We start from the raw sequence: 26,747 nt of genomic DNA on the forward strand, positions 1-26,747 counted from the left end.
CAATGATGAGTTTGCTATAGGAAAAACTTTCTACTGCTTTTATTTTGCTTATAGCTTGACATTAGCTAAATGAGTAATAGGTAAATGAGAGTTGCTTAAAGAAGTTTAAATTTTTGACTTAAAGAAGTTTAAATTTTTGACTTAAAGAAGTTTAAATTTTTGACTTAAAGAAGTTTAAATTTTTGACTTAAAGAAGTTTAAATTTTTGACTTAAAGAAAAAATGGCACTGACCAGTCTCAGTGTCAATTGACCTCTGACTTTTGGTAGAGATCATGTTATTCTACACAAACATGCAGTCATTCTAGGTATATTGCCACTTAAGAAAACGACTTTAAAAAAAAATCTGTTAGGACATGGGAAACAAAGATCTTGCTCTCTTGTGGTTTTCAAGGTGCCAGAGGTTTGGTTGCTTGTATATTTCGCTCAATCGCTTTCTGTTCAATGAATAAGATCACACCATGCCTCACCACTCTGCAGACTCACTGCAAAGGAAATAGCTAAAGGTAAAATGACCTCAACTGAATGTGGCTTTTTTGTGGGGATGGAGTGGGTGGGCAATGTTACAACTAAATAAACAAATTGAATTATGTAGGAAGACCTTTCATCTTTATATTCTTTTCATACTGTGACTTTTTATTCCTTATTCTTTACACATTTTTACTATGATTAAGTTCATTGTAAATATGTACCATAATTACAATTGAGTTGTTTAGTATTTTTAATAATCTTATTTCAATTATAACTTCTCTAGTAAGTTCTTTTTCCCTTGAACTGAATCTACTGATTGTGAATGCCTTCAGGTGAGAGAGATGTGTATAGGTTGAATGAAACCCCCTTTCTCTTGTCATGTTGGATTCTTTTACATGTTTTTGCTAGTTTATTTTGCAAGTTTCTGTTGTTTTGATCACACAATTGTTTTGTACTAAAAAGTAAAATTGATATTTGCCTCTTCACCATCAGCCTTTTATCAGTTGAGTGTTGGGTATGAGATATGAGAATACTTTAAAGGGGAGGAAGAAATCCTTCATTATGTATGGTAATCGTGCAGTTATCTGTGCTCTTAGAAGGCAGAAGGGAGTTTGGATAGTTTTATCTATGTTCATTGCAGTGCTCAATGAGATCATGCTCAAATACCTAGGAACCCTCCTAGCTTGCCACTTGTTCATTGCCAGCGTTAGGACTGACTGAGGTGTATGGGGAGAAGGATTTGAGGGTTGGACATTTGACTCCATAAGTATAGAGAAAATAGAGGCAATATGTTTATTTTGTTTTTTTTTTGAAGGTAGCTCTCAGGGTAATGTAGTGGTTTGGAGCACAGAATTGAGCCAGATTTCTTGGAATCAGTCTCCACCCCACCACTGATAGTCAGGTGGCTTTGGACAAGTTTCTTAATCTGTTATGTCTCCCTTTCCTCGCCTGTAAGATGAAGGAAATAATAAGAGTATCTACCTACATCATGGACTTCTTGAGAGGTTTCAATGAGTTAATATATGTGAAGCACTTAGTGCCTGGTGCATAATAAACTCTATAGAGGTATTGTTGCCAAGTCAATACATGTGACTCAAGGTGGGCAGATACATGTTTCCCAAAGGAGTTTTGAAAGAATCAGTAAAATGTGTGTGTTTCGATTATCTTTACTGTGCACTGTCTGCCTTCCTTGGGAAACATTTCTTCTGTCTTAGCTGCTCCATGGCCCCAGCGGAGCTGGGCTCTCTGCTGGAGGGACCACAGCAGGGAACCTTGTGCTGGGTGACAGGGTGAGGGACCCCCCTGGGTGGGTACAGGAGTCCTGCTGTGAAAGAAGGGTTTTGCTTCTCTTATAAGGGTACCTCGCTGAACAGGTTGCTATCTCATCCTTGGGCACGCTAGTGTTAAAATAAGTAAATGTCCAAATAGGATTTATTGGGAGTAGTGATTCATTCCTTCAACAACTATTTCTCTAGGGTTTATGTGCATGGCCTTAAGGAATTTATAAAGCCGAGGTTTTCTTTCCTGAAGTAGAGCTTCAGTGCTTATCGAAGGGAAAAACATGAAAATGGTTGCTTTGTTCTTCCTGCTGTCTATGAAAATGATGCGATTCTTCTTTAGAAATGTAGTTTATTTCACGTTTCTCCCCTTCGTACATTGAAAAGCTTCGCTGAGGTATGTTTTGTAGAAGATCAAGAGGAAAAACTGATTAAGGTCTCTGATCTTCTCCGTTTTTTTAGTTTTTTTTTTTTTTTTTAAAGATTTTTATTGGGGAAGGGGAACAGGACTTTATTGGGGAACAGTGTGTACTTCCAGGACTTTTTTCCAAGTAAAGTTGTCCTTTCAATCTTAGTTGTGGAGGGTGCCATTCAGCTTCAAGTTGTTGTCCTTTCAGTCTTAGTTGTGGAGGGCGCAGCTCAGCTCTAGGTCCAGTTGCCATTGCTAGTTGCAGGGGGCGCAGCCCACTATCCCTTGTGGGAGTCGAACCGGCAACCTTGTGGTTGAGAGGATGTACTCCAACCAACTGAGCCATCCGGGAGGCAGCTCAGCTCAAGGTGCCATGTTCAATCTTAGTTGCAGGGGGCGCTGCCCACCATCCCTTGTGAGACTTGAGGAATTGAACTGGCAACCTTGTGGTTGAGAGCCCACTGGCCCATGTGGGAATCGAACCGGCAGCCTTCGGAGTTAGGAGCATGGAGCTCTAACCACCTGAGCCACTGGGCCGGCCCCTTCTCAGTTTCTTGTTGATAGAAAGGTTACATTTCTTAGAAGTAAAGAAATTCCCTCAATTTTGTTTCCCAAATAATTTAGTGAAGTGTCTATATGAATTTATGCTGGCTTAAAAACTGTTTATTAGTAAAGACATTCTGCATCTTTACAGGACTGTCTTGTATTTTATAAATAAATCTGTTCCTGGTAAAATGTATAAATTTTGAATTCTATTTGCCCATTGACTTAAAGGATTAATAATCTGTGGAACTGCTCAAGCTCTACACCCCTCTACCCAATACTTATGAAGAATGATAATTCTACCATTCACACCTTAGGCTAAACCTACTCTAGCACTTACCATGGAGAAACTATAGTATCTTATCTATCCTAACACGTGTGTTAAAAAGTTTTCTTATTTTAATATCTTTGTAGTTAGGATGCATCTTACAATTGATGGCATCCTAGAGTCATAGAAGGATGATATTTGTTTTCTCTCTAGGCCTCCTGCTTAACAATGAGTTGGCTCCTTGAGGGCAAGAACTGACACTCACTTATTGTTATCTCCATGGTCTGATTTGCATTTAGAGCCCCAATTTTGCTGAAAGTGTAGCAGTTTTTAGGATCATCTCAATAAAGTGTTGAAATGAGAGTTTCATCAAGACACTTTTGCAGGATGAGGCATAGAAAAGGAGGGCCTGGTGTAAATGCTAGTAAGTAGTTAAATTCTACTTCTACTTCCCCCTCCTTTGTACCCTTTCTCTTTCTCTTTTGGTTGATTGTCTTGTTTGCTACTGATGCATCATCCCTCACTGATAAAGTGTTGCATACACTTTACCAGAATTAGTTGCTTTTAGCAGATGCCTGTGAAGGGAAAGAGTAAGAATGTTACATTCTCCTTTATGATACCCTTTATGGTACCTATTGTGTTTTGAGCATCCTTTGGGTATTGCACTGTGCCATAGTCACTGTCCATTATGTAAATGAGGAAATGGGATGGGGTGGGGTATGTGTGAGTCAGTGTTTTTAGGGACATAAAGTTTACTCTGTGGTGATAGAAGAAAGGCCAGACTTTCTGATCAAAGCTTCTGCAATACTAATCCTCTACCTAAGCCTCTTCTGAATTACTTTTTGCTATTTTTATTAGTTTAAAATTATTTTATTTATAAATAGCTTTGTGATTATGAAACTTTGGATTTTCACACCCATATCACAATAAATCAAAAGGTGGGAGGAGGTCTAGTCTCCTTTTATTTTGCCCAAGTCCCTTGATTAATCAGTCTTGCAAAATCTAGCCGTAATCTTAGTGCTAGAAGAAACTGCTTAGTGGATCTAGTTGTCTTCCCGAAGTTAAACGTGGGTAGTTAGAAAAGTCTTATCTGGGACCATAATTTTTATTTTTCTGGAAATGACTGCCATGTAAATTGTTTTAACACACTATTTTTTTCAGAAGAGTTTCAGATGTGTAGAAAAGTTGAGAAGATAAAAGTTTCTATATAGCTGGCACCCAGTTCTCCTGTTACTAACATCATACATTGTATGCACATTTGTTAAATTTAACGAATTGGCACATTGTTACTAACTAAAGTCTCTTCCGATTCAGGTTTCCATACTGTTTACCTAATGTCCTTTTTCTGTTTTGGATCCCATCAGGATACCACAAAACATTTGGTTGTCATGTCTCCCTAGGCGCTTCTTGGCTGACTCCTTGTTTTTGGTGTCTGACCATTTTGAGGAGTACTTGTCTAGTATTTTGTTGAATACCTTTCTATTGGCATTTAGCTGGTGTTTTTCTTATGATTGGACTGGGTTTTGGGGTTTGGGGAGGAAGACCACAGAGGTAAAGTGCCATTTTCATCATATCGAATCAAGGATACATATTACTAGCGTGGTTTATGGCTGTTGATGTTGACCTTAGTCATCAGGCTGAGGTAGCATTTGTTTGGTTTCTCTCCTGTAGTTAAACTGGCCTCCCCTCTCCTTCCATATTGTAATCTTTGGACGCAGTCATTATGTGCTGCCCATACTTGAGGTGCTGTGTCATTTTGAATAAACATTTAAATGGCAGAACAGTTTAAATACGTACCTGGAGTTAGTGAAATTTTTGTTTTTAACAAAGCATCACTGTTTAAACAAAACCTGAAAAAAAACGTGCTGGCCTTCAGCGATTTGGTTTGGCAAAAATTTTCAAGCTCTTTTTCATTCTCGGTTGTTTCTACGTTTGCTATTGTGTGTCAGCTGTTCCTCCTTACCTAATTTTTGGGCTATCTACGGTATCAGATACTTATTTTTTGAGAAAATGAAAGGGAAATGCGGGAGATCATTAATCAGAAATTGTTGAATAAAATTTAATATTTTGATCTTCATCTAATTGCTTTTCTGCACTTAAAAACATTATGTCTAAAAGGGCTTAGTTGATATGTAAATTATGATTAGAGACCAGAACAGTTCAGGACCCAAAATGATCAAGGGAAAGCACCTTGTTGGAAACCCCCATGACAATAAACCTCTCCTTGCAGTTCCCATTTGTGTGTTTCAATTATAAGGCTTATGTTAAAATTAGATCAGAATTTCCATTGTAGACTCTCAATTTCATGGTTGTGTAACTGCCATATAAACTTGATTGTAAACAAAGGCCTTTAGTGATAGGTCTTATTCGAGCAATTTAAAAAAGGGCTATTCATCTCACAGGGTAGAAAGTATATGTTTAATTTCACATTGTAGGTTGAGACATTGTGAAGAGAAGCTTTGATTCTAAAGGTGTGCTTGAAAATTTTTTTTTATGATTTTCCTTATTTTTTTACAATGAGCATGTATTTTATAATCAGAAAACTAAACAAACGATAAAATTAACTTGTTAAAGTCTTGAGACTTAACATTTTAAAAGAGATCATTATTTTGACTACTTTCCAAAACAACTAGATCTTTAGAGCCGTAGGAATCTATTTGTCCTCTTTTACTTTTTGTTGACTGACTCTCTCTGGTTCAGAGAATGAAAACTTCATGTGTCATTGAATCTATCTTTGCAATACATTGTAGTGCTGATAATGTGAAGACAGCTTAATGCTTGAGTTCCAATAGCTTGTGAGTAGGAAAAAAATGTTTTGTCATCTATTCCTCTTGGGCTTATCGACTACATACGGAAAATTATTTAGGAGAATGGGGAGTTGTTCAAATTTTATAGATGAGTGTATTCATTTCCTAAGTGTGCTATAACAAATTACCACAAACTTCATAGTTTTAAACAATAGAAACTTATTCTCTCACAGTTCTGGAGACCAGAACCCCGAAATCAAGTTGTCGACAGGATTGGTTCCCTGTGGTCGCTTTGAGAGACTGTTCCGTGCCCCCCTCTCATCTTCTGGTGATGGATGGCAACGGAGCCCATCCTTGGCTTGTGGATGCTGCTCCAATCTGCCTCCACCTTCAGATGACCTTCGCTCCTCGGTCTTCTCTGTCTGTGTGTCTCAAACCTCCCATTCTTTTCTACAGATACAGACATTGGATTAAGTCCAGGATGGTCTCTGGAGATCCTTAACTTCATTGCATCTGCAAGGACCCTATTTTTAAATAAGGTCACGTTCCTAGGTACCAGGGGTTAGGAGTTAGACCTATTTTTCAGGTGCCACAGTTCAACCCACTGAAGTGCGTAACCCCCTTCCTGAATTTGCTAATAAGTACTATAAAAGTACTTTTACTAAATGGAGTAATAGTTATAGGATCTGACTTATATGCGTATAAATGTATTCAGAATTTAGTTGCATATTTACTTTCTCTTCATGTGGTTTGCAATTGATGTGGCGTTCTTTTACTGTGAAATTAGGCTGTACACATATAGGCAGGCTATAATTTGTGACTTTAAATGGTGTGAGCGAAGTCTTAAATTCTATGAACATGCCATTTAGCCCTTGACTTTTTAAATGTACATACTTGGGTATTTTTGTAAGATGAATGTTTGTATGGTTCCTTTTGATATGAATCATGCTTGTCTCCTCTTAAAAGAATTTAAATTTATCCAGTCATCTAGTTTGATTTAAATTTGTGTGCCACAGGAGGGATTTTATAAAAACTCCCGAGAATTGCTGGGTGGATAAATGAGGTTAAATAATTAGAAGTAAGAAGGGCAGTCCTTGGTGTGAATAGACAGAGCCAGTTTCTGAGAATGCTGGCCTAGCCTCCTAGCATGTGGTTTGGAGAGAACCTCCGGTGAGAGCATTCTCTCCTCCTCTCCCATTTTGAGATGCAAGTCCGGAGAAATTTAGTTTTTGTTATTAGGATAAAACAGCAGTGATACAGTCTGTTTTTTTTTTTTTTAAACGCTGTGCTTTAGACCCATAGCTATAATATTTAGCAATGTAATTTTTTAAAATAACAAGCCCCTTTCCCCCCACCCATTCTTCATCCATATCAGTCTATTTTAGGTTTTTTTGTAGCACTTACTTGAAAAATTGTCATCTTTATTCTGCTTGGTTATGTATTGTCTCCTCTGCTAAAATGTAAGCTCCAGAAGTGCCAGAGCCATGTCAGTTTTACTCTCATTCAGGACTATATCCCAGCTCCTAAATAGTAAGCACTCAGCAAGTATTTGTTGAGTGAATGAACTTAATGTACCATGGATATTCTTGAAACCCATACATAGACGCTTCCCTAATTCCTTTCAATGGTTGTTTGCTGTTCTATAATCAATATACCATATCCATGTAATCATTCCCTGTTACAGACATTTGTGTTTTTAATAGTTTTTCACAATAAATAACAAAGCTTCCTGAGCATCTCATTTGTATAGATGCATATGTGTATATGTATCTTTGGTAGTGTATAATGTTAATTTCTTTCATTTATAGTTACGTTCCTATAAAACAATTAAGCACATTTTAAAGTGTATTATTGAAATAATTTTTAAGTATAATTGATTTATATTTTCCTAAATGCAATTTAAAGTGCTTGTAAGTTTTTTTCCTCCTTGAATCAATGGAAATCTTTTCCACAGCATCTTAAAGGACATGGTAAGCAATGGTAAGCAAGTGCGTATACACGCTGCTTTGATTGCTTCTGGGATGGATCTTGGCAAATCCCCATGAAAGGAAGCATCAGCACCCTTCTGTTCATTGCGTAGCAAGACTGGGAAAGGAAAGCAATAGCCAGTGAAGATTAGGTCATCAAACTCTAGCGGTTTTCATTTCATTTAGAATAAAATCCAAAGTCCTTACCATGGCCCACAAGGCTCTGCCTGCCTCCCTGTTAACTTGCTGAACTCTGTTACCACTCTCCCTATTTGTTCTGTTGTGGCCACCCTGGCCTCCTCGTGTTCCTCAGATGTATTACCCATACTCTCACTTCTCTGCCTGTAACTTAATGTTCCCTTTGCCTGAAAGGATCTTCCTCTGGATAGCAGCATGGCTCGCCACCTCAGTTGACCTTGGATTCTATCCTCAAATGCCACATTGTCAGGGAAGCCTTCGCTGGTCATTGATTGCATTGCCACATCTCCCTGCTCGCTGCTGCTGCTGTCAACCCCCTTTATTTTTCTTCAGCGATCACATCACCTCTGATGCATTATGCTTGTTTATTTGTTGATGGTTAATGCTCCAAAACAAAAACAAAAACACCCCTGCAAACCCCGTGAGAGGTGAGATTTTATCCTCAACTCCTGATGCAATATAGGTGCTCAGTTAGCATTTGTTCCCCGCGTGGGTTAGTGAGTGAACCTAAGGAAGATTCATGTGGAAGTTTTCAAAGTTTAGTAGAATGTGGGCTTTACTTCTAATTTTGCTTCTACAGACCATTCTGTACTCTAGAAGAGATGAGAAATGAAAATGAGGTTTAGGATATTTGTAGGTAGCAGTGGATAGAGGGGAAAGGAAATGAAAAAGGAAGTAACCAGGCTCTGGGGAGCAAAAGCTACAGCGAGAGTTTGTTGGTCAGCTACCTGCTTATGGCGCCGCCTTTCCTTTCTAAGTTTGGAAGGGAAGAGAACCAATTTTGGACTGCCCATTTTGAGCTAAAAAGTATACTTAGTACTTTACAAAGCCATTTCATTTTCACAATAGCATTGAAATAAGAATCATGATGGCCATCTTACAGATCTGGAAATTGAGATTCAAGAGATTAAATAACCTTCCTAAGACCACATAGTAATTAAGTGGGATATCCAGGTCCGACTGACTCCAGAATCTATGCTTTCTTATACTTACTTTATAATACCTGAAGGGGGATTCTGCTTATATTAATACTTACATTAATAATTTGCATTTCGCACGATGGTGTAAAAATTTCAGAAAATTTTCACATACTTTATTTACTCCTTATAATAAACTTGTGAAAGTAGCGATCACCTCTACTTTGCAGGTAATAGAACTTGTTGTCATTGATGTGATTTGCTGCAAAGTCTACAGCTAGAAAGTAGGAGGAGCTAGGGCATTAAGCGACCTTCCTGACTTAAGATCTGACATTTGTCTATTATACCACAAACTTAAAACAAATTCTTGATAGCACTTGCACATTATATTTGACACACTGTAGGAGCTAAATATGTCATAATAAAATTAGAGAGCTGGAATCTTTTAAGAGATTGTAAAGAGCAAATTCTTCATGTACAGCTAAAAAGCAAAGAAAGAAGTTGACTTATCCAGGATCACTCATCTACTGTGTTTCCCCGAAAAATAAGACCGAACCAGAAAATAAGCCCTAGCATGATTTTTCAGGATGACACCCCCTGAACATAAGCCCTAATGCATATTTTGGAGCAAAAATTAATATAAGACCCGGTCTTATTTTCGGGGAAACACGATAGTTGTGAGCTGGGACTAGAATCCAGGTTTCCTCACACTCCTGTGCTCTGCTTTTATTACTAAAGAGTTTATATACTCTTATAATGTACCGTGATTCCCTGAAAATAAGACCTAGCTGGACAATCAGCTCTAATGCGTCTTTTGGAGCAAAAAATTAAGACTTGATCTTATGTTATATTATATTAGACCCAGTCTTATATTATAGTAAAATAAGACCGGGTCTTATATTAATTTTTGCTCCAAAAGATGCATTAGAGCTGATTGTCCGGCTAGGTGTTATTTTTGGGAAAACATGGTATGTAGGTCTTTCCCCTTAGTTCCCTCTTTGATTCACATGTTTCAGCTTTCAGAACTTACAAAAATACTTCCCTCCCACTCATGTCTTTCAGCAACCCAGTTCTTTCCACAGGTAATCGAAGTTAATCACTTTCTTGTATATCTTTCCAGAGATCTTTTATGCACATACAGCAAATATGTAAACTGTGTGTATTAATTTAACATACCTTGCAAACTGTTCCTTATTAGTACAGGAAGTCACTTTTTTAAATGGCTGCATTCGTAGTGAATGAATGTTTCATAATTTAACTGAAGGACAATTTACTGAAGGACAATTAAAATTGTTTCCAGTCTTTTGAATTAAAAACAATTTAATGAATGACGTTGCACATGTCATTTTTTTATATACACAGATGTATTGGTAGGATAAATTTTAGAAGTAAAATTGTTAGATAAAGTATATGTTTTTGTATTTTTTTTTTAAATATTCCATACTTAGACCTTTATTCTGAATGTAGAAATGGAGTGTTTTCACTTTGAATGAAACTGCTCTTGCTATTTGGCAATAGCAGTTTATAATTTTAAAAATAACTTATTTTAAGAGTAACAGGATTTCTTTGTTAAACGGGTGCACGCACTTTGATGTTAACGTGGCAGGTTAAAGAAAGTGTCCTGGAAGCAGTATTGCTTTTGTAGGTAACTTAAACAATGAGCCTCAATGATCTCAGATGCAAAACGGGACTAGTAAGCCTTCCAGACTTGTTGTCTAGAACTCCTGTATGTCATTGATTCTAAGATACACATTTCACCTCCTCCCCATGTGTTAGTATCTCTGACACTGAGATGCTTTACAATCAAAGTCTTGCCCTAGTTGTTTTTGCATTTTTTTCTTGTCACATAAAACAATGAATGTTCTTAAAATTGATGGCATCTTAGGTTTGATGAAAGTGGGTGATTTCACATCCTGGCACAAGTGAACTGTGCTAGGGCATAGTATAGGCAGAGAAGTTCCATGTGATGGGGGAAGCTCAGGATTGGGGTGGGGCTTAGAGTTGTGGATATGGCAGTGGAAGTTTTGTTCTAGGCAAGCAGCGGGCACAGCAGATCTGCCATGTGGAGAGGGATAGGACGACTGGTGGGTGGAGCACAGAAGCAGGTGTTACCCACAAATCTGGGTGTGTGGAAGTTAGAATTACGGCAAATTGATGGTGGGTGACAGGACTTTGGCCAAGGGTTGTGATTTAGGAACTGTGTACTGATTTATGGGAGGAAGATTTTTAAAATAATGGGACTATGGGAGAAAATATATGCAAATCGTGTATCTGATAAGGCATTTGTATCCAGAATATATAAAGAGCGCTAACACTCAGCAATAAAAAGACAACCCACTTTAAAAGAGGGCAAAGATTTGAACAGATATTTGCCCAAAGAAGATATACAAATGGCCAATAAACATGTGAAAAGATGCTCACCATTCCATTAGGAAAATGCCAATCAAAAATACAAGGAGATAACTACTTTTCCACCTATGAGGATGGCTAGACGCAAAAAGACATGTTCAGTAATAAGTGTTGGTGAGGATATTGAGAAATCAGAACCCTCAAACACTGCTGATGAGAAGGTGAAATGACAGCTCCTTTGGGAAACTGCCTGGAAGTTCCTCAGAAAAGTTAAATGTAGCGTTACCATGTTATCCCATAGTTCCACAACACAGTATCTACCCAAGAAAAAAATGGAACATATGAAGTGTGATCAAAACATATGGTGAATGTTTAAATAAAAAATTTATTACATTAAAAGACACATTGCCCCTAATCCTCCTCAAAATACTCCCCCTCGCTTCGAACACACTTATCCCATCGTTCTTGCCACTTTCTGAAGCATTACTGGAAGTCCTCTTTCGTGAGTGTCTTTACTTCTTCCTCCATCATGACAACGCTCCATTGTCACACATCGCTTCTGGTACAGCAGTTTCTGTCACATAAAAACATGACGGTGTGTCCTTATCTGCCTTATTCATGAGACCTGGCACCATGCGACTTCTGGCTCTTACTCAAAGTCAAAAAGACTTTGAAAGATGGTAAATGTTTTGAATTGATTCAGGACATCGAGGCACCCATGGCAGCACAACTAAAGACATTCACAAAAGAGGACCTTCCAGAACTGCTTCAGAAAGTGGCAAGAACGATGGGATAAGTGTGTTTGAAGCGAGGGGGAGTCTTTTGAGGGGGATTCATGGCAAAGTGTCTTTCACTGTAATAAATGTTTTATTTAAACCTTCACCATATATTTTGATCACACATCAAATGTTCACACAAAAGGCTGTGCACGAATGTTCATAGCAGCATTGTTCCTAATAGCCAAACTGGGAAAACAACCCAAGTGTCCACCACGGATAAGTACAGTATGGCGTATTCCTACAATGGTCTATCAGAAAAAGGGATGAGAAATGGCGTAGTGATACATACTACAACATGGATGAACATTGAAAACATGAATGAAGTTCAGTGAAAGACTCCAGACACAAAAGACCGTACTGTGTGATTCCATTTATAGGAAATGTCCCAAACAGGCAAGCCTATGGACGCAGGGAATAGATTAGTGGTTTAGTGATGCTAGGGATTGGCGGGGTGGGGAGATGGTAAATGACGGCTGTGGGTGCGGGATTCCTTTTTGGGATGGTGAAAATATTCTGGAATTGGGTAGCGATGGTGGTTGCACAACCTTGTCAATTCCTAAAAGCTATTGAATAGTATACTTTAAGTGGGTGAATTTTATGGTATCTGAATTATATCCTCATAATGCTTTTAAAAAACAAACAAATGCAGCCCTGGTTCTAGGAGTGGTCTGGATTCCTTAGCAGATTATCAGTATGAAAAAAAGCCTTCAGGACAGAAGCCGCTGAATTGTTAAGAGCTGGAACACCTGTTGATTGGGAACATCCTTGAGAAGAGGGAGGAGGAATGGTGATAGCGGGGTTTGGGACTAAAACAAGCAGTTATCAGCATTGTAGCATCATGCCAAGGTCAGACAAATAACAGCTAACAACCTAAGACTGTGTGCTGGTGTTGTAAAGGTTGAAATTGCTTCTTGCCTGCATTGGGTATTCATCCTGAGGTCTGTGTGGGGGGCTGAGCCTGCAGAGAGGACCTAGGGGACCCCAGTGTGGGGAGGAAGGATACACAGCTAGGACCCAGGTGAAGCCTGGACGTTGAGTGCCCCTGGAGTCAGGGCCTTTTCATCTAAAGTGTCCCACAGAATCCAGCATTATTATGTGCCTTAGGCATCTGTGGTCCACATGAGTGAGGTAAGGAAGTCGAACTTAACTAAGGTAATACTAGCTATAGGCATGGAAGGATGGGGTGGATGTGGAAATTCCTTAGGAGTGCAAGGTTCGCGCAAGGCAAGAACCAAAAGACGCAATAAAGACTTGTGCCTTGGTGTGAAAAAGGCAGTGTCATGGGATTTACTCAAATTTCCCGTGGGGATGGTGTGAGATATTTATTGATGTCCACATATCACACGCAGTTAGGCTTCCATGGATGGCCCTCTCTGTTTATCTGTTACTTCCATCTGTGCCAATCATCATTCTGCTTTTAAAAAAAAAAGTTGTTAATTCTTATCCTTAACATTTCACGTAGGCTGTATATGTTGTAACTGGGAGATGAGAGCAAACGAATACTTTTAAGGTCAAGCAAGGGAAATGCAGTTTTCATGCTGCAGGCTTCCTGTTGTTTCATGGTTTCTAAATATTATGTCAGCTCTAAAGCCCGAATGTATAGTGACATAGTGGTGTGGCACCGTGTGACATAGAATGTGTGACATATGTGTGAATAGTGTTGGTGGCCATGTCATGCTCACAGTTCTCATAATCACTCCACCCGTATTAGGAGCGAAAACGTTTTGTGTGGTCTTGTTCACCCAGTAGGTGAGTTTTATAAGCTGTAGTAGGGCTGTGGAAAGAGGAAAGAAGAGGCAAACCCTTCTCTTCTTTCCTTTGAAAGCCAGTGGGTTTAGGAGGATGAAAGCTGTGAGGAAGCAGCTAGAGCTCCTTTTGGCATGAAATGCTGGGGGGTTACCCCTCAATGATTTTCCTTTTATAGTCTGAAGCTTTTCTTCTTCTCATCGGTGCTGAAAATTTTACTAAAGATTCGTTTTGGTTTAGCAGCTTGTTTTTTAGGCGAGCAGGCATTGCGTGAAGGGTTGCAGTGAGGTCTAATTTGGACTGATAATATTCCACTTCCTGCCTTTGGGTGAGATCTAGTTTTCGTGAAGGAATTGTTAGTTTTAATTTGAGAGGGAAGGAACAGTGTGGAGAGAGGTAAGTGGTTTTGTACCTAGAATATTTTCAGAAGGAAGCTTAAAGGTAGGGCAGGAGAGTAGTAGTGGGGAGTTGGGGCAGGATGAGGAACCTGGGGTGGACAAGGGGTGCCCCAAAGACAAGCCTTTCCTCCGTGTATGCATATGTTCCCATTTCTTCTTGGGCCAAACGACTCTGCTTCAGAGGTTAGGACTCAGGGTTAATACTGGCTCAGCAGCCTATTTTGATGGCAGCTTTTGTGGTCTGGCCTATGGAACTAAACACAGATTTTTTTTTCCCCCTAGGGAAATGAGCACCATATACTGACTTAGAAACAGACTTTGTAGAACCAGTTTGTAAGTTGACTTTGTGCTGTACTTGTTGCATCCCAGGCCCGTTGGTTTGCAACCAAATACTAGACGTGTGGTGGCCATATCATTGCTGAGATTGCACAGAGGTCTCATGAAGGCCTCAGTTTTGTTCAAAAGACACAAAGGATCGCTGTACTTAGTGCTGCTTTTATTATTCTGCATTAGAGTTCTGGAGGATAAATTATGGAGATCTCTATAAGTATTCATGTTAGACTACTCATGAATCACTAATTTCAATCCTGAAAAAATAAGTACTTGAGTGAAGGAATATCAGGCATATTGGAAACATTTGATATTTTGACATAAAAATAAGAGAGGGCGTTGCAGGGAACAAAGATTCTCTGTGACTTGACAGCTGCTGTTAAAAAGTGACACCAAGAAGACCCCGGGCCTGGCTCACAGCTGCCTGAAGTTGCTCCCTCCTTCTCTAGTGTTACCAGAGGAATTTGCATTGCTCTTGTTTTAGCAAGTCGAGGCTACTGACAGGCTACTGACAGCGAACCAGGTCTATTGTGCTTTGGGAATTAATTCCTAACTCCCTTATTCTGATCTTCATAATCCTGGGTTTTCTAACAGCCAATGTTTTGAGGTTCTAACTATATGCAAGGTACCTTGCTCCGGTGAAGTTCTAGAAAGCATGAGATAGGCCACAGATACCTCAACTCTATTTGGACGTATATACCTGGATTTTAAGTGGAACTCTAACCTATAATAGTTTCTCTTGGAAGCCCCAAAGGCTGAGAATAAAGTAATAGTTGCCAAGTTACCCTCATATTCCAAGGACATGCATTGAAAGTGGCCTGAAATTGGTTTTGCCCAGTTGGCCCATACCTTATCTGCAGGAAATAAAAGCGTGGAGAGCTAAGGGTTCTGAGCCGAGGATGCTTTTGGAGAGAGCTGGTTAGTATGACGGGTGTTCTGTGTCCTTTCCCGCCTCCGCACATAGTGGCGAGGAGAGGGTGTTTTTCTTCTGTCGCCTTCATTGAAGCCAGATGACGGGGGGAAGCTCTAACAGCATTATTCTGAGAACGGGAGCATAAGGGTTAGTGTGTGAATCTGTGGCTCGCTAGCAGAACACAGCGAAAGAAAGAGGGCTGTAGAGTTAGCAGTCTGAACTTCAAGTCAGTAGTGTTTGTTTCCCTGAGCTTATGGATGGAACCAGCTTACAGCTTTCTAAAATGGGGTGCTGTGTGTGGTCACCTAGATGTGGACCCGGAAGAGGTGCCCATGGAAAACCCAAGGCTTGAGGATTGGAGACGTAAACCGCCAGGTCTCACTCAAGTCTTGGGCATGCACACGGTGGGTCCCACTTAGGGACTCGTCAGGACCCCCCCGGCTCTCCTGAGAAAGTTAGCATGGGCATCAGATTCTGTTGGTGTGGCCCTTTCCGTCCCTTTCACCTCTCCGCGTTCCTTCAGCTCCAGCCCTAAAGGAGCCAGAGACAGCCTTGTGAAAATTAATTGGGAAAATATCATATGTATCACATAGTAAAATTTAGTGTTACAAACTGTCACGTGATAAATGCTACATTAAATAATGGATGGCTGCTGTTCTTGTGATTGAGGACTTTCTTTTTTCTTTTCTTTTTTTGTGGGCAATGGAAGCAGGACACGTGGAGAACGAGTATAGTATGAGCGTGCTTTAATTCCAGAAAGGCAGAACAAGTAAAACAAAAGGAGCTTTGGCCAAAGAGCCTGGAAACTGATCTTACCGTTGGATCTGCTCATCATTTGCTGTTTAAACACAAGCTACTCTACCTCTGACAAAAAAAATCTCTGTCCTCATGGGGTTTATATTCTAGTTGGGTGGAGGAAAGGATAAGATTGGACAAGAAAAGTAAAAAATAAAATGTAAAGAAAAGTGGAAAATACTCTGATAGAAAAACTTCAGGCTTCTAGGTGAGGTGGTTTTGAGTAGAGTGAGGTGAAAGCTCAGAGTAAAAGGCACCCCTTTTCTTCCCTTGATCTAACCCTTTCTGTAGTACTTATGTGCTACCACCAGATTAAAAAGTTTTTCGTGAGAAAATTGTCCAATATATGCAAAAATAGAATAGTGTAATATACACTTGTATACCTGCACGTTACCCGATTTGGGAAATTCCCCTGCTCTCCCAAACCCCTCCCCTTCCTGCACCCCATGTTTTTAGAGGACTCCCGAGACGCTCCTGAGAAAGGTGCTGTGCTCAGAAAGGCACTGTTTACTTTGCTTGCAACTCCCCAGTGGCACCTTAGATCCAGTCTCCTGTCCTTTTTATATGCAAGGGTAGTGAACTTGAGCAGTGTGCTGAATTGACTGTTTCCCAGAACCACTAATAAATTACCTGTCCGAGTGCGTAGACCAGGCACCGCTCTGTGGCGGTGTTTGGGAACTGCACTTTCACCCGTAGCGTGGTGGCAGGAGAAAGTGGGTTGTCACTTTTGCCCTCTAAAATGCAGAAGTTGCACCAGCTCATTCTCATTCCTCCCTCCCCCCTTCTTTTCTTCCTTAATACAGCTTCTTTGAATGGGAAGATAGTGAGTTGACAGTTCTCTTAGACCAAGCAGAGCTCTCGTGCAATCGGTGGCATAGAATCAAGAATAACATTCCTGCTATCACAGGATAATGCTCTTGCATTAAGGGCTTCTGACAACCTGATCCAGACTAGATTTTATTAAGGGAAATAGATCTTCCTGTCTGAATCGGATACCTTCCCAAATCCTAAACTTTTCTCCACAACTCCTAACAACCGTAGAGAGCTGTGGGTGCATTTGCCCTTCGTACTGAAGGCACCCTGCCCTTTGAAAGGAGGCATTCCCTTTCTTTCTGGCAAGGATCCTTCTCCGTGCATCCTTTCCTGAGATATCCTTCAAGGTGAAAGCACATTGTCCCCCAGCCCAGCCCGACCTTCCTCCTCTAGTGTGTTCTGAACCTTTCAGTCCCTTCTGCTTTCCTGCCCTTGGCTGAACCTCTGCTGTCTTTCCCAGTGCAAATGCTATGCTTATTTTTTTCTTACTTTCTGCTACAGAGTATCCTTTCTGGACTATAGCTGGTAACTTTTTTTCAACTTCAGGAGAGAGTTTTCTGGCAAATTGCTAGGGCTCTGTGTTTATAATGAATGTACCCATAGTTCTTATGCATGACTGCAGTATTAACCCCTTAAATTCTGTTGCCTTCTGAACAAGCGTAATATTGGCATTTCATGCTGTTTTTGTTCTCTGGCCAATACATTTAACACTCCCCATGCCCCTGGACTCCAGTCACAGCACAATTACTGGATGCTGTGCAAAAAGCAGTGGGCGCGGACAGTAGGGGTCTTGTCCCAGTGATGCTCTGTAAATAATTCTCAAACCAGTGAATGAAATCAAGGGAGCAAGGACAATTGGCTGAAGGATTTCAGGTAGTGAAAAATGTCTGGTGAACAGCATAGATCACACTTGAAGGCTTTACATACTGTGTAAAGAAAGTCATGATTCCATTTAATAAAACCGTTAATTATGTAACTTACAGAGGTATAATTTGTGTCATACAAAAATGTGTACACACCTTAAATGTACATCCTGATGAATTTTTACATGTGTACACACACACACACACACACACACACACACACCTGTGCAATTACAGCTCAGATCCAGGAACTATTTCCAGAAGCCCAGACGGGGAGCTTTTATCTTGATAACATTTTGTGTAACAAGTCCCATGGTTGGTCTGTGGTATAACTAGGATTGGAATTATTACAGCTGTTCCCGGGATTAGCAAGTCTTTTTACTTGAATAGAAACACTAGTTCATATCATCTAACCATGTGACAAAAATAATACCATGATTATTATGGTTAATGCTTATTAATCATCAGCATGTGTTGGCACTTTATATGCATTACTTCATTTTATCTGCTCCACAGGTTTTGTAACTACAGATGCTACAAGTTAGAAAGGTGAAGTAATTTGCCTCAGGTTCCACAGCTAGCAAGTGGCTGAGTTAGAATTCAGTCCAGGACTGGCCATCACCAGAACCCGATCACTTGTTGGTGATCTGCTGCCTGAAATATCTGGTCCCTATGTTTAAGTAACAAAAATGTTATGTCTTTGTGGTGAGAGGTGACGATTATATTTGTTATTTGCACATGATGAATGGTCTTGTTCTTTTTAGGCTTTTTTTTAAACCTGTGGCTTATTAGAATTCTGAACGAGAAAGGGGTCTTCGATTCTATGACAGACAGGCCCCGAGTGATTTCCTTAGGATGGGTCTTTATGAGGAAGGAAGATGCTTTCCATGAGGATGACTCTTTAAAATTTTACATGTAGCAAGATGATGATGGGCTCTACAGACAGATTTTGAAAATAGGATATAACGAAGATGAAATGTGGATCTAAATGTGGATCCAGAAATTTCAACAATTAATTTGTCTTGCCTGTATTTGCAAAGTGGCAAAATTCTTGCATTAAGATTGTATTTCAAGAGCTAAGATGTCCAAAGAAATACCCAACTTCCAGAGCCACTAAAAGGAAAATGGCCCTCAATGTTGCTTAAACTGTCTTCTATAAATGGTTTAATTTGGTCTCACAGTGCAAAAAAAAAAAAAAAAAAATCTTGTCACGTTGAAAAAATTCTAGCTATTATGCATGACCTGGACATTTGAAAAAGTGTTATTTAATATTTGTCCATTATGTTTTCAGACAAAGTGAGAGAGACAGTGGGGTACATTTTAGCATATGTAGGCATAAATGGGAATACTCAATGAAATTCAGGTTTTGGAAGATGAAAGCGTGACAAGAGAGATCAGATTGCTATGGAGAAACATGTTTCAGAAAATTATTCTTAAAAAAGATATTTAAGCATGTTTAGCATGCTCTATCCAATTTGCTTGGTAAAAGACTGTAGTTTTAAGTTGTTTAGTGGGTACAGAGAATATTGTTGCCAGTTATATTGACTTTTTGAAAGGGTGTGAGTGCCAAAAGTGAGTTGAGGATTGTTTTGCTATCTGTTTATTTTTGCATGGGGGTGGGGTGGTGATGGAAATGGCTTTCTACTCAAAGCTGCTCCTGTTGGTAAATGTTTCTTTTACAGACTTTGTTTAATAAATAGTGCTTTTAAGTGAAAACATCAAAAGGGAACTAGGATTATGGATGCTGAATTCTGTGATTAAAGTTAATCCTAAAATATAAATGTAGAAAGTATCCTTCAAAAATAAAATAAACATGTAAAACCCTGCCCTCCCCAAACCAGGGGTTTCTTTACTGTCCTGTTCAGATTGCCTGCTTCTGGATCGCGTTGTGTTTGCATAAGTCACGTGCTGGGGTTGTCACAAGAAGGCTGTGTCCCTGGAGCCAAGCAGGTCCAGTGGCCAGGAACCCTTGCCTGGAGAAGGGCCGACCACCTTTAGCGTGGGTTCTAAGCATTAACTTCCAGGTCGTTCCTCAGCTTTCGTAATGAGCCAGTGGGAAATAGGCTTCGAGGAAGTCCGTCAAGAGAGAAAGCAAATGAGATTCTCAGAACAAAAGGAGGATGAAGTCCGAGCTTACGTAGTGGCGGTTTTGCAAGAAGCGGGGAAATAAGTTCCCTCTCAGATTCTTGTTGCTGTTGTTTCCATTTTTTAAAAAATTGTGAAATATTATATGCAAACATTTAAGTGGTTCACTGAGATTCTTTCCTTCTGTTACCCGAATGGTCCTTTCTTCTGATGCTTTCAGAAGATAACAGTTGGGAGGCCTTGCTGAGAGAAGCGGGAAATAGAAGTTAAGCTAAAAAAATACAAACCAATAAAAATATCAATGAAAGAGTAAGCTTCAGATCCCTTTCATTTTTTCAAATGAAAAAATCCTGAAATCGTGTTCCTTATAATACACAAGGCAGCTGGAAGGGGATTAAGACAAGATGTGAGAAGCAATGAAGGAACAGGGAATCTTCCAGGCCTGTCGCTGTCTTTCCCTACTTCGTTCTTAGGACTGATGCTAATAGGCCTGAATTAGAACTTACTCTGTTTTCCTGGTTTTTCTTGAGATCTAGATTTTTAGGTATACATAAGTTAATTTGAAAAAACAAAAACAAAAACTGCAATTGGTCTTTTCACAGTCTTGCATAGTTCAGATACGAAAATTCAGAGATACTTAGTTCCTTTTCTCCAGTTGGAAGCTGCTCTGAATAGACTTCATTTAATGGGGAATTGATACAGTAGGTAAAACAATAAAATGAAAATATTTTGATTAATTCTGGATATATGGGCTTTGGTCACGTTACATTGGTTCTTGGATAGGCAAGTAAACAAATTTTAAAATAAGGTAATTTTTCTTACAGTCCTATTTTGTAACGGATTATGATCCAACCATCGAGGACTCCTACACAAAGCAGTGTGTGATAGACGACAGAGCAGCCCGCCTAGATAGTAAGTAATCTTCCTGTATTTGAGAGTTCACATGATCATATTTTTAAAAATGAAGCTTTGATGTTTTTCTAGGTTAAATATAGTTAGCCGATCTTGAATATAAGCCCATCTCTTTCATTAATTTTGATTGATGGATCTGCATATTAGGCCATGTAAATGTTCCTCAGTAAATGTAACGTAAAACCGTGATTGGATTGATCTTGTTCTGGTGAAACTAGTCATGTTATTGTAACTTGTTGAAGTTGTATTTATTGGGATGTTTGGGCAAAATGTGAGGTTTCAATTCTTACTACTGTGAAACAAAAAAATTTTAACTGCCACTACTGGAAGTCTTTTTAAGAAGAAAGAGTTTATTAGACCATTGCTAGCAAAAAAAGAAGATAGGTCTTGGGGCATGGAGTCTAAACCAGCAGCATGGCTACCTAGGAAAGAACATATCCCTCGTCCTGGAGTTCTGCAAGCCTTTTTATCCATCAATTGGTGGCGAAGAAGGAGGAAAGCCATTCTGCAAGGATTTACATTAGCTCTAGAAAAAGGGATGGGAGAAGGGAAAGCGGGGTAGATAGGAAGAAGTTGCCAGCCTCTGTGGATTAGCTGTGGGCAGCAGATTGGAAAGTTCATGTGTAAATCAGAAGCAGAGGCTCCTGGGGTCTGATAGTGCCTGGTTATTCTCTCTTGGATAATTGGGAAATTGCCTCCTGGAACTTAATTTCAACAGGCATACAGGAATGTCTTTGGTCAGAGCTGGTCCACGGCTCTAACAGGCTGACCTGTCTTTCTCTCACTGCTGCTGTAATTTTAATTTAGAACATTTAAGGATTTTTTTCTTGTCACTACTTTTTGATGAAGCTTAAAATGGGTGAAGTAAATAAAGAAGAGCTTCAATATTTGTTAACTTGCTGAGGATTTATAGCACAGAGGCTTTGCAAATAGTGTTTTGTGCTTGGCAAACGTTTCACCTCTCCACAAAAGAAAGCCCTGTTCTTTTAACGTGTACAATTCTTTCATTCACAGGTCAAGAAATACATTAGCACCTGCACTTTAAGTATGGTATTTAGGGGGTAGACTACAATTTCTTTTTGAATTTACAGATAGCATTTTCAGTTCTTTCCGTGGAGAAAATAAAACATCCAAATGACTTCAGAGATTATCTGATTCCATCTGCCTAGACATATTCGATATTTTTAACTGTGTAGTTGGTATGCTAATGTATTCTAACTATAAAATCAGCTTGTACTGATGAAGATAACTCTGAAACTGTCTGCCATTTAGAATATATTTGTCTTTGAGAATAAAGTACTAAGAGGAGAATGCCATTTCTTTATTATACTAAGTATGACTTGCTCTAAAGGACCCACATTAACTGGGTCTGCCCTTGTGGGGAAGCCATGTATAAAATGGAAACTCGAACACCATTACATTTGTTATTTTTTCTCTAGTTCTGGATACAGCAGGACAAGAAGAATTTGGAGCTATGAGAGAACAGTATATGAGAACTGGCGAAGGTTTCCTGTTGGTCTTTTCAGTCACAGATAGAGGCAGGTTTGTACCAGTATTAAAATGTAGATCTACTGTTCATGCTTAGGTCACTGTTTTATTGAATTTGTATTTTCTTGTTTTTATAGAAAAAGGAAAAGTAATAGAGTACTAAATGGGATATGGGAATGTGCCAGTACTTGGCCTAATACATTAATTTGTTTTTGTGTTTTCAGTTTTGAAGAAATCTATAAGTTTCAAAGACAGATTCTCAGAGTAAAGGATCGTGATGAATTTCCAATGATTTTAATTGGTAATAAAGCAGATCTGGATCATCAAAGACAGGTGAGAAGGAATTTTGCATTTGGAAAACCAGTTGTTTGTAATTATGTAAGTGAATGGGTGTATTTAATGGAACAATTGAAAGTGCCATGATCAAAGAAAACTGTGCTGAGTTTGACACAGCACAGAGGTCACAGTCGGTAAGAAATAAAAAGGAAGTAGACGTGGGGAAATTAAATTCTCACATATTTTTGCATAGAACTTCAGTGGAACTCTAAAAGCCTGCAACTACTTGTACCAGCTCCATTCACATTATAATTTCTTGAGTAACATCCAAAACTCGAAGATAATTCTCTTATCTAACTCTTATCTGAACTCTCAGATAATCTTAAAATTACGCCTAAAGGCCTATTTATTCAGTGTTAATGCTCAATTACCTTCATTTAGAGAATGGCTTTGATTTAAATTGCGGTATTTGAGTTTTTCCTAAGTCCCGTTACTGACTGAATTTTCTGTTAATTCTTCACATTGACTAGCTCTAACACCAGTAACCTACAAGAAAAGAATATTTTTAATTATTTATTTGCAGGCTAGTTTATACTCACTTGTTTCTTTACCTCCTTACTCCACATTTAATTTTAAAAAGTTGTGGTGTATATTGTTCACCCGTCTTTTTGTGGGTGAGAGAAACAAGGTCAGACGTAACTTAATGCAGGATTTACATTATTTGGTGGCTCTTTTTGCGTCTTTATTTCCTTTAAGTCTTTAGCCTCTACACCACGTCTGGAACATAACTGTCTCCTAACTTTTGCTGGTATTTAAGTCCTCCTTTGGTTTTGTGTAACCTCATGTTAACAGTTCCTTAAGAGTTTGTTTGAAAAGTACAACCATCAGGAAAAACTGCTTGATAAACAGCATTGAGGACCGCCTCCTATTTCGCAGTTAACTACATAAAACATAATCTTTGATATGTGTGCTCTATCTGTAAAGTTTTGTTGAAGGTATACCAAGTTTAAAACATGGCCTTAAAGAGAATTATATTACTGTTCTAATGCTAAGATTTAGAAATGTTTACTGATGATACTTGATGTGGAATAAACTTTGCTGCTAGGTCTCTTTTAAATCTAAATAACGTTACAGAGTTAAGGTGAAAAAAATAATTGATCTTCATTTCAAACCAGTATAAACTGTTGGAAATAATTTAGAATATGGCATTGCTCATATCTTAAACCTAGAATAGATAGTCCATCTGTTTTTTAAATTTATTTTTTATTTCTTTGGGCCATTTCCTTCAGGATTTCTGAGTCTACTTACATTGTTTAAATGGTGCCCAGTAGAATCTGTGTACTGCTCTCCCCAGTCTTTTCTACTACTTGGAAGACTTTTATGTCACTGGAAATAATGATAAAGTAGCTATGCAGTGTACCAGGGGTTCTCTTCCCTGCTCACCATAATTTTTACTCCGCCTCCACATGCTTTCTGACCTGACTAGAAATAGGCTTTCTCTAACTTTTCATGGTGGTAGCTCCAGAAAAGGAATAGGCGGGAGGCCTGGGGTGATGTGGAGTCTCCTGGAGGGGTAGGTGGTGACAGATTGGAGGAGTAGGGGAGCATATGCCACCAGAACGAAACAGGCCCTGCAGTGATTAGTTGGCGCAAGGGGTCTGTATGAGTTATTTTTACGTCATCTAGAGATTGAAGATTGCCAGTGTTTGGTGTGTGGTTTCCATCTGTCTGCATATATTAAACATACTGTGGCACTTCGGCCCTGTTTTGTACTATAGGTTTACAACATTTTTCATTTAAAGTCGTGACCACTGCCCTATGTGAGCCTGTAGTACTGACTGGAAATCCTACATTTCCCTGGACATTCATTTGCTGCTTGTTTGGGTGATTATTGCTTACTTTCTCTTTCTTAAAGTTACAACTCTTTCTTCCCCTTCCTTACTCTCAGTTTGTGATGAGTAATATTTTTCTACTTCACTAAGAAATTTGCACATGTCTCCACCTTTACGTGGACTAGCTAAGTTCTTATGCACCCCATCAATTCTTCTGTCCCACATTTACATGGATAAACTCTTCAGCTCTCTCTGACCAGCCGCTCCACCAGCCCTGGGTCCTGTTCCTTTTCACCACCTCACGGGTATCACCTGAGTAATTGTTCCGTTCCAGTGGTTCCCTTTCTTTCTTTTTTTTTAAAAAAGATTTTTATTAAAATCTATCTAACATACCATATTATATTAGTTTCACGTGTAATGATAGTTATTCAATATGTATATACCTAAAGAAGTGATCACCATAAGTCCAGCAACCATCTGACACTGGACCACGCTGTCACAGTATTATTGACTGTATTCCCTGTGCTTTATTTACATCCCCGTGACTATTTTGCAACTGCCAGTTTGTACTTCTTAATCCCTTCCCCTTTTCACTCTGCCCCCCAACTCCCCTCCCATCCTTCACCCTGATAAATCTAGTGCCCATCTGACACCATACATCATTATTACAATAGTATTGACTATATTCCTTATGCCATACCCTACATCCCCATGACTACTTTGTATCAACCAGTTTGTACTTCTTCCTTCCTTCCCCTTTTTCATCTACCTCCCCAACCCCCTCCCATCTGGCAACCATCGAAATGTTCTCTGTATCTATAAGTTTCCGTTTTGTTTGTTTATTTTGTTCTTTAGATTCCACATGTAAGTGAAATCACATTGCATGCAGTTGTTCCATTTCTCTCCTACGTGATCATTCCCATCAGCATACAACATGCTACAATGGCTGTCATCTTTATAACAAAAATTAACTAGAGCAAAAACTTGTTCTTAATCTCATATTCCTCTCTGAGTATGTTTTTGCTGCTCCTCCTCAGTAACAAAACTCCTTAAAAGCATTATCTACGTGTGCCCTCTCTACTTTCTTTGCTGCCGTTCTTGCTTGCACTGACTTCAGGCATGCAGTGCCCCCGTCAAGGTCACCACTTACGCAGATGTCAGTGACATTTGACACAGTTGCTCATATTCTCCTTTTTGAAACACTTTGTTTACTTAGCTCTGGGACACCATTCCCTCTCCCCCTTCCTCAGCAGTGCCTTTGTTGGCTCCTCCTCATCTCCTTATCTGTGGGGGGCGGGGTAAGAGGGGGCCAGGATTGCAGGGCTCAGGGATGTACAAAGACAAACATGCCTCGAGGGCTGTACTCAGTACATTTGAAATTGAGACGCTATACGAAAGGTTTTGACTTTTGTAAAGTCTTTTCAGAATTAAAAGTGATTTCTATCATGTCTTGGCACCCTTAGTTGCTCTACTAAGTGAGCGTGGACAGGCCACAGGGACCCCATAAAAACATCTTCCCCTGTTTAGAAATGCTTCCTTTTTGGTTATCTCTAGGTTCTTAGTAACCAGTCGGGTTTGTTTGTAGTCGTTGATCTAGCTTGTTTTTATCTGCCTTTGTCTTAGACACGATCCTTTGGACTTTTTCTACTAGCTTTTTTTCTCTTAGCAAACGCCAGTTCCCCATGTTCTCTGAGTTGGTGGGTCAACCCTGGGCATTCCTACCACTGACTCCTGAGATTGTAAACCCATCAGGCGGGGCGGGGTGGGGGGGATCAGCCAGAAGAAGCTTTGCCTGCTTCCTTTTGGCTTCTGTATCTCTGTGGACTTGCGTCTCTCACCCATCCATCCATGTCACATTTATGGGACACTTTTTCTCGACATTGATGACAGAGCAATAGGGAAACAAACAAACAAACAAACAAAAGTCACTGAAATTTACACTAAACAAAAAGAGATTTGTAGAGTTTGATTGGTTATTTAGTGTTACCACATACATGGCCCCTTAGAGATACGGTGATCGTTTTGTTTAACCTGTCAAAGATGTAGGAAGAAAACATAGGTAAATGATTTGCTTGCCCGTGCTAAAATGTAAGAGTAGGTAAATGTGACAGCTCACTGTTACTGAGACTTCATACAGCAGTGCGTGGTCTTGGGCTGTGGACTTCATGATATCTCTGATTTCAAGTTCCTTGTCTGTCCTTCACATAGCCCTGGCTAGAATGCACTGTTTTTACCCACTATTCCTCCCTGGCTTGCCTTAGCGCACCCCTTTCCTTTCCCCTTTATTAGGTGTTTAATTGCTGGTGGCTGTTGTTAATTCAAGAAAGGAACCCATTATGCATACAACGATAGGCCCCTACGCGTACTAATCCC

At 39.4% G+C, this 26,747-nt stretch overlaps 1 protein-coding gene across 2 annotated transcripts in view; it reads left to right on the forward strand.

The window, feature by feature from the left end:
* RRAS2 (RAS related 2) overlaps positions 1 to 26,747 on the forward strand; it is a 72,636-nt gene that overhangs the window by 34,569 nt on the left and 11,320 nt on the right. For both annotated transcript variants that reach the window (XM_033119671.1, XM_033119672.1), the window contains exons 2-4: positions 20,691 to 20,778; positions 22,218 to 22,320; positions 22,491 to 22,599. In XM_033119671.1, the coding sequence (XP_032975562.1) occupies positions 20,691 to 20,778; positions 22,218 to 22,320; positions 22,491 to 22,599 (300 nt within the window). The remainder of the gene's footprint in view (positions 1 to 20,690; positions 20,779 to 22,217; positions 22,321 to 22,490; positions 22,600 to 26,747) is intronic.

The sequence above is a fragment of the Rhinolophus ferrumequinum genome, chromosome 11 (genome assembly GCF_004115265.2).
Source record: "Rhinolophus ferrumequinum isolate MPI-CBG mRhiFer1 chromosome 11, mRhiFer1_v1.p, whole genome shotgun sequence".
Lineage (NCBI taxonomy): Eukaryota > Metazoa > Chordata > Mammalia > Chiroptera > Rhinolophidae > Rhinolophus > Rhinolophus ferrumequinum.